Raw genomic sequence first — 17,257 nt, 5'->3', positions numbered from 1 at the left:
GCAAGTGGAAACAAACTAAAGAAAAAGTTGTGTTAATTAGGGCATACGGTTGGCTGACAATTTTTATTTATACAATAATAGTCCAACCGTATGTAAAAAGCCTTAAGGATTTTAGTATTTTTCAAGTAGCGCTTTCGAGCATCGGCTTCAATTAGAGTTTATATTTAAGGGCAATTTAGGCATTGGCAGGTTTGCAGCCCTTATTGCGTTGCTTCGCACCAGTACGAAGTTGTTTCTCGATTTCGAGATTCTTTATTTGTTCATTTCTCTCCTGGGGCGTTGTCGCTGTCTTAATAAAATCCTGTAGGAGTCTTCTTTGTTGAAGCAGTTTAATCCTTCTTCCGCTTCTTTTGGTTTTCTACTTTTCCTTCCTCTGTTGTCGTGCCCGGTACTCAGCTATTGTGAGTGGGCGTGGTCGATCGTTGGAGTACACCTCTAAAGCCTCTTGCTGGCTGGGTGCATCCCTTTGCTCAACAGAAGCAGCCTCTTCCAGTCCCACGTTGCTCATTTACTTCCCGCGTTGGTGCAAGGGGCGGACTGCCTCTCACACTTTTGGTATCTGCTGCTGCTGTCCGGGGCCTATGGGCCGGTGCTGGTCATCGCACAGGCATGTTTCACAATGTATATTGCAATTTTCGTTCATATCATTAATCAATCTTTGTTTTGACGCAATCTCATTATGCATTATTATTAATTTATTTAAAATTTTTTTAAATTTTTTTTTACAATAATTTAGACATATTAATTTTTGAAAATTTTTTGTTTAACAGAAGCAGCAAACCACTGTCACGGTCGCCATGTAAAATAATAAAACCGTTTTCCTTTAATTGGTAGTTTATTAGCAAACGTCCTAAGATGTTGATGATATATTTTCGACTGATGTGTCGTTCAATTATATGTTTGTTCTTAAGTCTAACATTAGAGTTTCTGTATATAAGTCTCAGTCGCTTAGTACAGCGGAATAGCGGGAGCATGTATATATGTATACACTTAAAGCATATACATTGAGCATATATATATGTATATACCGCAAGACAAAGGAATGGTATTAGGCAGAATATGCAGACGTTGCATATTCTGCGCTATGATCACGCCACTTATGAGTGGACGATCATATTATAATAATAAAAATTCTATTTCGGGACAACATGAATGCCCGAACACGTTCTTCATATGGTAAGCCCCTTAATGTTCTTCCTTTGATCATATCCTTATACATAGCCTTAACCTGGTCCTTATGGTTTATATTCGCCTCCTTTTCAAAGACTATTGGCTTTGGTAGATTTTTCGCGATTGCCGACCCGAGCGCGTCTGTCCCGCCATCATCGCGATCCCTCTGGCGTTTCCCGGACAATTTTCGCACCTATAGGAGATTATCTTCTGCTCCTTGGACAGACAGTCGAAGACATGGTCGAACTGCCTACAGTTCCAGCATACTAGCCGGGAAGATGTCCTCCGTCTGATAGCCCCGGAACCTGTCTAAGAGAGCATGTCGCAGTTGCATCCAGCTGTCGACCCTAGAATGCAGCATATGCATCCAATACCACTCGCGGGCACGGCCAGTCATGAGCAGGTGAAAACCGCGCAGGACCTCCTTCTACGGGTATTGATATCGCCTCTGCAAGGAACTCAGGAAGTCAGACACCTGTTCCTTACCCATACTAATCTCTAACGACAACTGTATCTCTCTCTTCTATAAGGCCTACTAACCCTAATACAAGACAAAAACAACTTTACAAATAACTCCTACTAAATAAATAAATAAAGAAACGTCCAGCAACGAATATTACTAATATTTAATAATAAAAATCGGCAACTCCCTACCGACAACCAAATCTTAAATCTTAAAAATAAGGCAATAAATAAACATCGACCACAAAAATAACTCACAACAATTAAGCAATTATAGTCTAGTCCCAACCCCAAATGCAGCTCACACTACGCGCTCGTTTGCTTTAGTAGTAATAAAGATAAGAAAAATAAAAAAAGTTCCCTTGGCAGGGTTCGAACTTGCAACTGACCGCATTTTTTGCTGCCGCCTCTACTCAACAGCCACACCAGCGAAAACAAAAAATTGGTCTCCTCTACTCAAGAGCCCAATAATTGAGATTTGATGAGAAAAAAACGAATTAAAATAGCAGCACTGAAAACAATACAATCGCAATTGCTATGCTGTTGATAGAATTCAAAGAAAACGCGCAAGAATGTGTGTGTGTACATGTATACATAAATTCTTCGAATTTGCGCTTGTTGCCGCTTATAGGAGAAAAGTCAAATACGATTTCTTTAATCATTTCTGTTTCTTAACCGATCTTAAGGAAATTTCCTACAGTAAATCTTATTGTACTATAGCATATTCGTGTATTATCAAAAAGTAAATTGCATTTAAATTGTGTCTTATATTTGTGGGCAGCATAAATTGGTGTACTTGATTTATTGCTATGAGGTAGTAGCGGGGAGGTGGTGATAGCTATAGAATGAAAGATACTTGATATGTGTATAAATAGGGGAAGCGGGGAAAGTTATCGAATATCGGAAACAACCTTGATCTGCGCGGGCACTTACATACCAAATATTAAGTCTCTAGCTCTTATAGGTTCTGAAATCCTTGCGTTCATACATACGAACGGACGGAAGGATGGACGGACGGACAGACGGACATTTTTTACTCATTTTCAATGGGTTCAGGGTATAAAAAGAAATTTGTAGGAATTAAATCGCTTAAATACACTTAGCCTACCTAAAGAGCTCTCTGGGGCGCTAAGATGGAAATAAATGGTTTTTTGATATATATATATATATATGTGTATGGATCGTGTGGAATCGAAATTATTTCGTTTTGTTCTTTTATTAGATAGCAGACGCAATAAGTTTTGGGGCCTTTCCTTCACTGTCGGAGATCAATGAAGTTTTCTTAAAAGATAATACCCAGTGGACCAAACTGTCGCAAATGATACGCAAACTGGTGAAATGCGAGACTTTACTTTTTTAGTGCCCATTTTGTTCCCATAAAAATGTTACATGTTGTTTTTTTTTTTCATATTCATTTTAAATTCAAATTTTATTTAAAAAATAAATAACATATTATTTGATTGATTTAAACTAATTTCTTTCTTATAATTATAGTAAAAGTTTATACATAATAATTTCAACCTTTATTGCTTTTTTTATTGAATGCTGGTCACTTTCTCTTACAAGGCGCCACATAAAACCATCCTTTCGTAGCAAACTCTCTCACACCGACGGTTTTATTAAACGAGGTCATATGCTGTTGTATGCTGAATAAATCAAATACTATGCTAAGGGCAATTCTTCTTGGACAATTACTATGGGTACTGGGTACTGGGTTAAAGGGTTTTATGGCAGGCAATTAAAGATCAGAATGTGCAGCATGCGTCTGCATCCATATTAAAGTGCAAACGAGCGACAAGTGCGGTTCACCTGTTACCGCATTAATGCTTCCACCCATATAGAAAAGTGTGTAAGTGTGTGTGCTTGGCAGGCCCAAAAAGTTATCATGCACTTATGCCAACGTACAGGTACCCTTACCCTTACAACAAGCATGGAAAATTGGAGTTTTGCACTTGAACAGGCCAAACCCTTTAATAATGTCACCCAACTGCTTACTCGTAAGAGTATGTGCGTGTGCACAAGTAGCAAATCGCAAAAATTTATCATTTTCAAGCCGACGAGGAATTACCCTTGCAGAAATATGACTTAGTATTTTTTATATTTTTAGAAAAATAGGTCCCCACAGTAAACAAAAATATTAGAATATATAATATAAATATTTCTTTTGGGTCATTTAAATTTGTATTAAATATAAATATATCAGATTTTTCTCATTATGCCTGACTGGACGAAGAAATACATGATAGAGCATTTGAATGTGTGTGCCACAGGCACAAAGCGCACACAATTGAAGAAAAAATCTCTGGCTCTGGCACACTCTGCACATGCATACACACATATGTATGCTTTTGGGATGTAAGGAATTAAAAACTAGCATACATATATTATAAAAAGGCATCAGCCGCAGCGACGTTGTGCGCTGAGCGAGATGTGGCTTCATACTGAACGTTCATCTTTCGAGGCCGGCGTTCGGCTGCCACTCTCAGCAGTCTTACTCTATCTGGGCACACTTAATGGTCGCGGGCACCCATGGGGCTCAGTCGTTGACGATTTATCTGGATCTGATTATTCTGCTGTTTGACATATCTATGCATTGTATAGTTCGTGGAACACCAGCAAGCACAAAGGGCAACGCTCAATTAAAACGAGTCCAGCATACATATAGTTCACGTATTTGCAGCTTTGTTCACTTTGTTTGGCGGCCATTTTTAAACATGATAGATATGGAATGTTGCAATGAGAACATCAGTTTCACTTCTTTAATAAATTTCAATCATTCCGAATAACTCAATATAGTTAGTTTTATGTAATCATGCAGCGATGTAAAATTGCTCAATCATCAATTACATTACAGGAATCGCGTGACCACAATCTGCCCTTAATTTGCTTCCATGTCCTGACAATCTTGGATGCAGATGCAAACGCTGTGCCATTGGGAACAAACTATTAGAGTGATCGATGTACATGAAGATATCGACCATGTGACTAGGTGCTGTACAAATTATTAACCATCGCTACTTAATTCACACGTTTGCGTTCTGGAAAAATGGATTTTCCTAAGGCAGTAAGTTTAAATATAAAATATTTAATAGAATTCTTACAATGTTTTTTTTTTTAGTTATCGAGTGCCCTACGTGATTTGCCTAACAGAGTGCTAAATGTTTCAGTGGAGGAACGATTGTTCCTGTTTCAAAATGTCAGTGCAGTACTTAACAATCCTGGTAAGTGCGAACTGATCAACGTTCATACATACATCTATAATAGCCCAGAATAGATTAATTCCAACAAATAAAAAACGAAAGCATAATTCAATTGTGCGAGTGTTTTTATTTTTAAGATGGTGCGAATTGATCTATAAACTAAGACTAGGCGCATTTTAATTCCTTTTCTCTATCTATGCCACAAATTTACTTGCTAACAATTAATATTTTCGGGCTTTGTTTATGTTGGTCATGGCGCCCAAGTGACTCATTGGTCCCTTGCGCTAAGATCGTTTTTATACAATGCTACTAATTGTTTATAATGAGCGGCAAAGTCTGTTAGCCTTGTTTGCCTGTTTGATTTTTTCTTTAATTTGTTTTTTCCCTCCTGGCCACGTTTGTGCGCGTATCAACCTCTTTCAACTATCTTACTATTTGTACATACAGTGATTCTAATCTTTGAAAAGCCGAAGTCGTAAATCTTTTGGGTAAATTTGTAAACAGGTAAAAAGGAAGGATATGTGTTTGAGCAAATGTATGTAACAGGCAAATGGAAGCATTTCCGACCCCATAAATGTATTTATTCGTGATCAGCATCCATAGCCGAAACTAGCCATGTACGCCCGCCCGTATGTATGAGCGAGTCGATCTCAATACCTATCAGAGTTTGACTTCAAATTTTGAAGTACAGTACGAGATTCCTATAATCGATAACTTGTCCCGTTTTTATGCAATCGATTAAAATCGATATCGAAATCCTGTTATTTGAGCAAATCTCTTGGGTTTTAAGAGCTCAAGTCGCCAAACGTTACATATAGCTCATATAATAGTGTATACAGGATAAGTATCTTTCATTAAATAGCAATCGACACCGCAACATAACTAAAAATTAAATGCTTAAATATGGGGTTCGGTTCGAAATTACATTTTCCATCCATGTGTTGTTAAGGTACTAAATTATGATTCTACAGGTTCTACACTTAATAAATAAATTTAAAAAAATAAATAAAATTCTTAAATCAATTGGAACTACCCAAATTTTTAGGCCACCCTTTTAATGCTGCTATATATATATATTTATATATATAGCCACACGTTTTCTTTAATAAGTTGTGTTTTCGATGTTGAACGATATTGATGAAATTTTCAGTAGTAGATCGTATTGTGCTTTAGAATATTCGTATATTCTTAAAAAGACAACAGCAATATGAACGATCGTTCGAAAAGTAGGTTCTTGTTTGAAAAACTTTTTACACCCTGAACCTATTAAAAATGGGTAAAAAGGGTATAACGTATTTGTTATAATGTATGTAACAGGCAGAAGGAAGCATCTTCGACCCCATAATTCTTGATCAGCATCAACAGCCGAGTCGATCTAGCCATGTCCGTCCGTCCGTATGTATGAACGCAATGATCTCAGAATCTATAAGAGCTAGAGACTTCAAATTTTAGCTGTAGGTCCTCCTAGTGCCCGCGCAGATCGAGTTTGTTTCCGATATTCGATTCCGAACTTGCCCCGTTTCCGAGTAATCGATAAAAATCGATATCGAAGTATTGTTATTTGAGCAAATTGGGTAAATAATAAGAGCTAGAGTCACCAAACTTGACATGTTGCTTCTAGAAAAGTTTATATATATCAAGTATCTTATATCAGTATCTTTCGTTTTATACCCATTACCACTTCCCCTCTACCACCACAAAGCTATTAATCAAGTAAATAAACCAATTTACATATGCTGCCCACCAATATAAACCACAATTTTAATGCAATTGTTAGTATACACAAATATTTTAAAGTACAATAAGATCTATTCGAGACCTACAGAGGGAAATTTTTTGGCTGGTGTGGCTGTTGAGTAGAGGCGGCGGCAAGTAGTGCGGTTAGTTGTGAGTTCGAACCCTGCCAAGGAAACGTTTTTTTTTTTTAATTTATCTTTATTACTAAAGCAAACAAGCGCGAGCTGCATTAAGATTTGGAAAAAGAGGGTTCAGGGTATCCTGTAGTCGGGAGCTCCCGAATAGAACCTCTTGTTTGTTTATCAACATATAATAGTAGTAGTATAATAGTGTGTACCTGAGCTTAATATATATTCAGGCGTGGGAATCACTTTCTAAATCTACGCTTGAAAACCTAATTAATAGCATGGCAAAGCACAAAGCTGAATTAATTAAAAGTAAACTCATTATAAATTTATTAAATATAATTAATTTTGTTGAACGCAAATACTGCTTTTGATATTTTTTGATAGTGCGTTTATAGTTAAAGACCAGGCGAAAATCGAATCAGTAATGAAAACGGAACGGTGAAGACATTACTGTTGCTTTCTTGCACTTTTATGTTTAATCTTACATTCTCTTTCATTCCTCATTTGTAGTTTTTCGGTCGCCCGATTATTAAGAAAAGTACACAGAAAAGAGTTGTGCGTTTATAGTTGTGCGCCAGAGTGTAGGATCGCGTGTCATCTTGTCATTGACCTCTTTCAACTACTGAATATGCTAGGACACAACTCTTTCAAGGTGTGATAGTTCGTAGATACGAAGGGCATGCAGGAATCGAAATACCTAATATGAAGCGAGGGGCAAATAGACCGTTAATCGGCCTTGGGGTTTGTCTATACTCTAAAAAGGACACAGAATAGAATTAATCAGGATCTGGGAAAAGAAACTAAATGTATATTGACCAGATATAGACATTCCAAAAGGTTCCTTAACAGACTCTCCATGTTATTGTACTTATCAGCATTAACAACATCAACATTGTGAATGCCCTGCATCTGCAGACGTAGCGACAGCTAAAGGACGCAATATTGCCCTATCAAGATTTGGGGAAAATGGCCTCATCTTAATAGGAAGCCTAAACAATCCAACATTCAGACGAACGTTTCAAAAGCCGTAAACAGTAGTCGTAATACATATAAGGGCATAATATTTCTATTTTATTTTATTGTGAACTAGCGGGTATAACCCGGCCTTGCCCGTGGCACATATGTTATAAAATCAATGTTTTCAAAAAGCTTTGAAAATGATTTTGAAACTGATCGGACGGGAATCAAACAACTTTTATGCAAATCGGACAAAACTTAAAATTCACCAAAAAAAATCTTTGAATTCTTAGATTTTGCGAAAAATGTGAAACATGTCTCAAATGATTTTTCTTATAGATATTTGAAAACAAATTTGAACACAAAACGTCATCCATCAAATTTTCGAACCGCATGTGCACCACGGAGGGATGTATTATTCAAAAAATGTGAAACACCCCTCAAATGAATTTGAACATAGAGCTTTGAAAATAAGTTGGGGCCGATCGTATGGTAAACAAAAAACATTCATACAACCGTTTTCCGCCAATTTACCACTGTTACGGGTGGAATTTCCCAAATCGCTGAAACACGTATTCATTAAGTTCTTATGTATGGCTTTGAAAATAAGTTTGAAGCAAATCGGACACAACTTAAAACTTCGCACAAAAAATCTTTGAGTCGCATTTCACCCGAAAAAGTTTGAATTCTGCGAAAAGTGTGAAACACGTCCCAAATGATTTTTCGCGATTTTTCCACACTTGCGGGTGGAATTTCCTGAAACCCTGTCTTATCGTGCACCTACATAACATAAGGTAACTACAGTGAAAATTTCAGCTTCCTAGCTCTTACGGTTTGGCCTGTGCGTTGATCACCAATCAGTCAGCCAGTCAATCAGTCAGGACCAACAGTTTTATATATAGAGATGAAGGCAAAGGGGCGTATACCATTGTGCATCCATTTTGTTAACCTATGTCCTAGCTGAACCGTATATTCAGTTTACGTGGTCCTTCAACGTAATCAGATTGTCAATGGACACACCAAAATAAATGACGCTGCCCGTGTGTCTGATGCTCCCCCCTTTAAGCCTAAGCCGGGTGAGCGACCACACCGCAGCGTAATCATGGTGTGCTGGGTCTTCTCGACATTGTGGGCGATATTCCATCGTGAGGCTCAGCACTCGAACACCTCCAATCACACTTAAACATGCCTGGAGGTGGTCATTAAGCTGTAGTTTGATGCCAGGAATGCAGGATTGCCTGCCTATGTAAGTCAATGTCAATGTCTTGTGGATTTCTAAAATGGGAATATCTGCTCTGTGCTCCCTAGCCCTTTGGGGAGCAGAGGCATGAACTTATAAAATAAATCCGCATGTCATGCCCGGCCGAACGCCTAGAAAACAGCGGCCCACTACTTATTCTTCTCGAAGGTGCTGGGGATATGACTTACAGCACAATGGAATTCCCAACCACAGTATGGCGTCTTCATTGTGTTGCGTCGCTTAGTTCGGTCAGGCACTTTTGTGTGTTTCAAATAATTTCTGACCACAGGATCAGAACGATTAATTTTTCTAGCGATTTCTCGCATCAGGATCCCCTCACTGTTAAAAACACTAATTGGCCCTTTTTCCTCGTCGGAAAGATATGAACCACGCGGCATGTTCTTCGTTTAATTAATTTTGCTTTTTTTAAGAAAACAAAACTATCAAAGTGCGTTTATAGTTATGCGCCAGTCGAAAATTGAAAAAGTAATGAAAAAGAAACGGTGAAGACATTACTGTTGTTTTATTGCACTTTCTATGTTTTATCTTACATTCTCTTTCATTCCTCATTTGTAGTTTTTCGGATGCGTTTAGTTTCGTTTTAGTTGTGTACCAGAGTAAATTAGATTTCAGCCGTTAAAGCGTAGTCTGTCGAGAATTTATCTCTTAAAATAAATTAAATAAATATAAGAATCGATTCAAAAATACTGATTTTCTACCGATCCAAGTTCAGTACACAATATATTGGGTCGTTCACTAAGTAATTTGGTTATATCTAGTGCAATTTAAACACTTTTTTTTTATTGTGTAAAACATTTTATGAAATTATATATTCTTTATTTTGATCCAATACCTTTTGCCATCTTTCGGGCAAGAGATTGATCCCACGCTCCTACTATTTTTGATCCTGATAGGCAAAAAACCTGGTCCAAGTGGTTTTTTGTCCAGATTTGAGGTAAAGGTTCTCCCATCCAAAAAATTTTGCAGAGACCGGAACAAGTAATAGTCCGAAGGTGCCAAGTCTGGATATGGCTGGTGTGGTAGCACATCCCATTCAAGCTGCAAAAGCTTTTGGCGAGTCGTTGGCGAAATTTGTATGAGGTCTCGCATTATCCTGGTGGAACACTACACCTTTTCTATTGATTAATTCTGACCTCTTCTGTTTGAGTGCATCACTCAATTTGTCCAGCTGATCAGAATACACTTCAGAATTAATCGTGGTATTGTCGGAAAAAAGCTCAAAATAAACGATCCCTTTGAAATCCCTCCAAACAGACAACATAACCTTTTTTTGTGACTTATAGGCCTTCGAATTGGTTTGAGCTGGTTCATCCTTTTTAGACCATGATCTCTTGCGCATTACATTCTTGTACACAACCAACTTTTCGTCGCCAGTAACAATGCGCTTTAAAAATGGATCACTTCTTTGACGTTTGATAAGCAAATTACAGTCGCTAATGCGACGAAGCAAATTACGTTCTGTAAGAACATGAGGAACCCATATGTCAAGCTCCGTAATTAATCCTAGACGCGACCGTTGCGTTAGACGAATTTAATCTTTCAGCAATCTTTCGAGTTGTTATTCGACGATTTGCGTCGACCAACGACTTTATTTTATCCACATCGGCTTCAAGAGGCCTTCCAGGACGTGGTGCATCCTCAAGATCGAAATTGCCGGTACGAAATTTTTCAAACCAATTTTGGCATTGGCGTTCGGTCAACACATTTTCTCCGTACACATCAAATAATTTTCGCCTTGCATGAACTGAATTTTTACCCTTCTCATAGTAAAACAGTAAAATATGCCGAAAATGCTGTTTTCGATCTTCCATCTTCGATAGGAACCAAACAAAAACTATTTAAAATGTGTAACAAATTTTTTTTACAAGAAAGCCTTACTATATTAGCTATTCAAATATATAACGGTAAAGCGGTTAAGTGTGAAGTTGGCTGCGAAAAAATTCAATAAGATCAGCTGTAGTCATCAAACGAAAGTACTTAGTAAACGACCGAATACATAAGTGAATACGAATTAAGGATAGATCATGGTCAGCGCAAGAATATTAAGAAAATTAGTTTCTTCGGTAGCAAAAGCCACTGCAGTGAGTACCAACACATACAAATATGCTTTGATGTTTGTATACTATTTCACATGCATACAAAATTGTTTGCTCGGCCCTCATAAAGCTAAAGCTGCGAGTACATTCTATTTTTAATGTTTTTGCTCTTAACATTTTTTAAGGCATAATTTACGCAGGTAAATGTGTACAAGTGCTAAGGTCCAATACCTCCAAAACATAGGTTTGAATTATTTTTTTTAATGTTTTGACGAACGAGAGCAGGATACACACACTTGCAGTTCCATTATTTAATTTTGACAGCAACACCTTAGTAGGCAAATTTATTCCAAATATGTTGATAAACAAAAAAGTTTTTCATACAAGAAACTACTTTTCGAGATCGTATATATATATACTTTCAGCCGTAGATCGTATTGTGCTTTAGAATATTCGTATATTCTTAAAGCAACGACAATAGCAATTGGAACGATTCAGGCGTGGGAATCACTTTCCAAATCTACGCTTAAAAACCTAATTAATAGCTTGCCAAAGCACATAGGTGAATTAATTTAAAGTAAACTCATTATTTATTTGCTAAATATAATTATTTTTGCTGAACGCAAAAACTGCTTTTGATGTTTTTTGATAGTGCGTTTATAGTTATGGACTAGCCGAAAATCGGATAATTAATAAAAAAGAAGCGGTGAAGACATTACTGTTGTTTTCTTGCACTTTTATGTTTAATCTTACATTCTCTTTCATTCCTCATTTGTAGTTTTTCGGTCGCCCGATTATTAAGAAAAGTACACAGAAAAGAGTTGTGCGTTTATAGTTGTGCGCCAGAGTGTAGGATCGCGTGTCATCTTGTCATTGACCTCTTTCAACTACTGAATATGCTAGGACACAACTCCTTCAAGGTGTGATAGTTCGTAGATACGAAGGGCATGCAGGAATCGAAATACCTAATATGAAGCGAGGGGCAAATTGACCGTTAACCGGCCTTGGGGTTTGTCTATACTCTAAAAAGGACACAGAATAGAATTAATCAGGATCTGGGAAAAGAAACTAAATGTATATTGACCAGATATAGACATTCCAAAAGGTTCCTTAACAGACTCTCCATGTTATTGTACTTATCAGCATTAACAACATCAACATTGTGAATGCCCTGCATCTGCAGACGTAGCGACAGCTAAAGGACGCAATATTGCCCTATCAAGATTTGGGGAAAATGGCCTCATCTTAATAGGAAGCCTAAACAATCCAACATTCAGACGAACGTTTCAAAAGCCGTAAACAGTAGTCGTAATACATATAAGGGCATAATATTTCTATTTTATTTTATTGTGAACTAGCGGGTATAACCCGGCCTTGCCCGTGGCACATATGTTATAAAATCAATGTTTTCAAAAAGCTTTGAAAATGATTTTGAAACTGATCGGACGGGAATCAAACAACTTTTATGCAAATCAGACAAAACTTAAAATTCACCAAAAAAAAATCTTTGAATTCTTAGATTTTGCGAAAAATGTGAAACATGTCTCAAATGATTTTTCTTATAGATATTTGAAAACAAATTTGAACACAAAACGTCATCCACCAAATTTTCGACCCGCATGTGCACCACGGAGGGATGGATAATTAAAAAAATGTGAAACACCCTCAAATGAATTTGAACATAGATCTTTGAAAATAAGTTGGGGCCGATCGTATGGTAAACAAAAAACATTCATACAACCGTTTTCCGCCAATTTATCACTGTTACGGGTGGAATTTCCCAAATCGCTGAAACACGTATTCATTAAGTTCTTATGTAGAGCTTTGAAAATAAGTTTAAAGCAAATCGGACACAACTTAAAACTTCGCACAAAAAATCTTTGAGTCGCATTTCACCCGAAAAAGTTTGAATTCTGCGAAAAGTGAGAAACACGTCTCAAATGATTTTTCATATAGATCACTGGAAATGAATTTGAGCGCGAAACGTCACCCACCAAATCTTCGACCTCCATTTCCACCAAGGAGGAATGGGTTTTCCGAAAAGTGCGAAACACGCCTCAAATGAATTTGAACAAAGATCTTTCAAAATAAGTTTGGGGCCGATCGGATGGTAAACAAAAAAGTTACATACGTTTTTCGCGATTTTTCCACACTTGCGAGTGGAATTTCCCGAAACCCCGTCTTAACGTGCACCTACATCACATAAGGTAACTACAGTGAAAATTTCAGCTTCCTAGCTCTTACGGTTTGGGCTGTGCGTTGATCACCAATCAGTCAGCCAGTCAGGACCAACAGTTTTATAGCCGGTTGAGCGACCACACCGCAGCGTAATCATGGTGTGCTGGGTCTTCTCGACATTGTGGGCGATATTCCATCGTGAGGCTCAGCACTCGAACACCTCCAATCACACTTAAACATGCCTGGAGGTGGTCATTAAGCTGTAGTTTGATGCCAGGAATGCAGGATTGCCTGCCTATGTAAGTCAATGTCAATGTCTTGTGGATTTCTAAAATGGGAATATCTGCTCTGTGCTCCCTAGCCCTTTGGGGAGCACATGCATGAACTTATAAAATAAACCCGCATGTCATGCCCGACCGAACGCCTAGAAAACAGCGGCCCACTACTTATTCTTCTCGAAGGTGCTGGGGATATGACTTACAACACAATTGAATTCCCAACCACAGTATGGCATCTTCATTGAGTTGCTAGCATTATTTACAACGCGTCGCTTAGCTCTGTCAGACACTTTTGTTTTTGGGCCTCCCATTTTCTTTGTGCCATATTCTTTAGGGTGTTTCAAATAATTTCTGACCACAGGATCAGAACGATTAATTTTTCTAGCGATTTCTCGCATCGGGATCCCCTCACTGTTAAAAACACTAATTCGCCTTTTTTTCCTCGTCGGAAAGATATGAACCACGCGGCATGTTCTTCGTTTAATTAATTTTGCTTTTTTTAAGAAAACAAAACTATCAAAGTGCGTTTATAGTTATGCGCCAGTCGAAAATTGAATAAGTAATGAAAAAGAAACGGTGAAGACATTACTGTTGTTTTATTGCACTTTCTATGTTTTATCTTACATTCTCTTTCATTCCTCATTTGTAGTTTTTCGGATGGCCGAATCTTAAAATTAGTACACAGAAAAGAGGGGTGCGTTTTAGTTGTGTACCAGAGTAAATTAGATTTCAGTCGTTAAAGCGTAGTCTGTCAAGAATTTATCTCTTAAAAGAAATTAAATAAATATAAGAATCGATTCAAAAATACTGATTTTCTACCGATCCAACCTCAGTACACAATATATTGGGTCGTTCACTAAGTAATTTGGTTATATCTAGTGCAATTTAAACGCGATTTTTTTATTGTGTAAAACATTTCATGAAATTATACATTCTTTATTCTGATCCAATACCTTTTGTCATCTTTCGGGCAAGAGATTGATCCCACGCTCCTACTATTTTTGATCCTGATAGGCAAAAAACCTGGTCCAAGTGGTTTTTGTCCTGATTTGAGGTAAAGGTTCTCCCATCCAAAAAATGTTGCGGAGACCGGAACAAGTAATAGTCCGAAGGTGCCAAGTCTGGATATGGCTGGTGTGGTAGCACATCCCATTCAAGCTGCAAAAGCTTTTGGCGAGTCGTTGGCGAAATTTGTATGAGGTCTCGCATTATCCTGGTGGAACACTACACCTTTTCTATTGATTAATTCTGACCTCTTCTGTTTGAGTGCATCACTCAATTTGTCCAGCTGATCAGAATACACTTCAGAATTAATCGTGGTATTGTCGGAAAAAAGCTCAAAATAAACGATCCCTTTGAAATCCCTCCAAACAGACAACATAACTTTTTTTTGTGACTTATAGGCCTTCGAATTGGTTTGAGCTGGTTCATCCTTTTTAGACCATGATCTCTTGCGCATTACATTCTTGTACACAACCAACTTTTCGTCGCCAGTAACAATGCGCTTTAAAAATGGATCACTTCTTTGAGGTTTGATAAGCAAATTACAGTCGTTAATGCGACGAAGCAAATTTCGTTCTCTAAGAACATGAGGACCCCATATCTTCCATCCATCCACCCATCGATCTTCCATCTTCGATAGGAACCAAACAAAAACTATTCAAAAAATGTAACAAATTTTTTTTACAAGAAAGCCTTACTATATAAGCTATTCAAATATATAACGGTAAAGCGGTTAAGTGTGAAGTTGGCTGCGAAAAAATTCAATAAGATCAGCTGTAGTCATCAAACGAAAGTACTTAGTAAACGACCGAATACATAAGTGAATACGAATTAAGGATAGATCATGGTCAGCGCAAGAATATTAAGAAAATTAGTTTCTTCGGTAGCAAAAGCCACTGCAGTGAGTACCAACACATACAAATATGCTTTGATGTTTGTATACTATTTCACATGCATACAAAATTGTTTGCTCGGCCCTCATAAAGCTAAAGCTGCGAGTACATTCTATTTTTAATGTTTTTGCTCTTAACATTTTTTAAGGCATAATTTACGCAGGTAAATGTGTACAAGTGCTAAGGTCCAATACCTCCAAAACATAGGTTTGAATTATTTTTTTTAATGTTTTGACGAACGAGAGCAGGATACACACACTTGCAGTTCCATTATTTAATTTTGACAGCAACACCTTAGTAGGCAAATTTATTCCAAATATGTTGATAAACAAAAAAGTTTTTCATACAAGAAACTACTTTTCGAGATCGTATATATATATACTTTCAGCCGTAGATCGTATTGTGCTTTAGAATATTCGTATATTCTTAAAGCAACGACAATAGCAATCGGAACGATTCAGGCGTGGGAATCACTTTCCAAATCTACGCTTAAAAACCTAATTAATAGCATGCCAAAGCACATAGGTGAATTAATTTAAAGTAAACTCATTATTTATTTGCTAAATATAATTATTTTTGCTGAACGCAAAAACTGCTTTTGATGTTTTTTGATAGTGCGTTTATAGTTATGGACTAGCCGAAAATCGGATAATTAATAAAAAAGAAGCGGTGAAGACATTACTGTTGTTTTCTTGCACTTTTATGTTTAATCTTACATTCTCTTTCATTCCTCATTTGTAGTTTTTCGGTCGCCCGATTATTAAGAAAAGTACACAGAAAAGAGTTGTGCGTTTATAGTTGTGCGCCAGAGTGTAGGATCGCGTGTCATCTTGTCATTGACCTCTTTCAACTACTGAATATGCTAGGACACAACTCCTTCAAGGTGTGATAGTTCGTAGATACCAAGGGCATGCAGGAATCGAAATACCTAATATGAAGCGAGGGGCAAATTGACCGTTAACCGGCCTTGGGGTTTGTCTATACTCTAAAAAGGACACAGAATAGAATTAATCAGGATCTGGGAAAAGAAACTAAATGTATATTGACCAGATATAGACATTCCAAAAGGTTCCTTAACAGACTCTCCATGTTATTGTACTTATCAGCATTAACAACATCAACATTGTGAATGCCCTGCATCTGCAGACGTAGCGACAGCTAAAGGACGCAATATTGCCCTATCAAGATTTGGGGAAAATGGCCTCATCTTAATAGGAAGCCTAAACAATCCAACATTCAGACGAACGTTTCAAAAGCCGTAAACAGTAGTCGTAATACATATAAGGGCATAATATTTCTATTTTATTTTATTGTGAACTAGCGGGTATAACCCGGCCTTGCCCGTGGCACATATGTTATAAAATCAATGTTTTCAAAAAGCTTTGAAAATGATTTTGAAACTGATCGGACGGGAATCAAACAACTTTTATGCAAATCGGACAAAACTTAAAATTCACCAAAAAAAAATCTTTGAATTCTTAGATTTTGTATATTCTTAAAGCAACGACAATAGCAATCGGAACGATTCAGGCGTGGGAATCACTTTCCAAATCTACGCTTAAAAACCTAATTAATAGCATGCCAAAGCACATAGGTGAATTAATTTAAAGTAAACTCATTATTTATTTGCTAAATATAATTATTTTTGCTGAACGCAAAAACTGCTTTTGATGTTTTTTGATAGTGCGTTTATAGTTATGGACTAGCCGAAAATCGGATAATTAATAAAAAAGAAGCGGTGAAGACATTACTGTTGTTTTCTTGCACTTTTATGTTTAATCTTACATTCTCTTTCATTCCTCATTTGTAGTTTTTCGGTCGCCCGATTATTAAGAAAAGTACACAGAAAAGAGTTGTGCGTTTATAGTTGTGCGCCAGAGTGTAGGATCGCGTGTCATCTTGTCATTGACCTCTTTCAACTACTGAATATGCTAGGACACAACTCCTTCAAGGTG

The 17,257-nt window shown here is 37.2% G+C and overlaps 1 protein-coding gene across 1 annotated transcript in view; it reads left to right on the top strand.

The window, feature by feature from the left end:
- The first annotated feature begins 4,568 nt into the window (after nucleotides 1-4,568).
- Nucleotides 4,569-17,257, top strand: part of LOC135429180 (stalled ribosome sensor GCN1) — a 47,124-nt gene continuing 34,435 nt past the window's right edge. Inside the window, exons 1-2 of the mRNA XM_064683435.1 lie at nucleotides 4,569-4,696; nucleotides 4,751-4,853. Coding sequence (XP_064539505.1) covers nucleotides 4,679-4,696; nucleotides 4,751-4,853 — 121 coding nt within the window. The 5' untranslated portion in view covers nucleotides 4,569-4,678. The remainder of the gene's footprint in view (nucleotides 4,697-4,750; nucleotides 4,854-17,257) is intronic.

The sequence above is a fragment of the Drosophila montana genome, unplaced genomic scaffold (assembly GCF_035044405.1).
Source record: "Drosophila montana isolate Dmon_TW-CO22-7 unplaced genomic scaffold, ASM3504440v1 contig_2611_1, whole genome shotgun sequence".
Taxonomy (NCBI): domain Eukaryota; kingdom Metazoa; phylum Arthropoda; class Insecta; order Diptera; family Drosophilidae; genus Drosophila; species Drosophila montana.
Note: the sequence above shows the minus strand (reverse complement) of the source record. Positions and strands in the feature narration are given on the sequence as shown.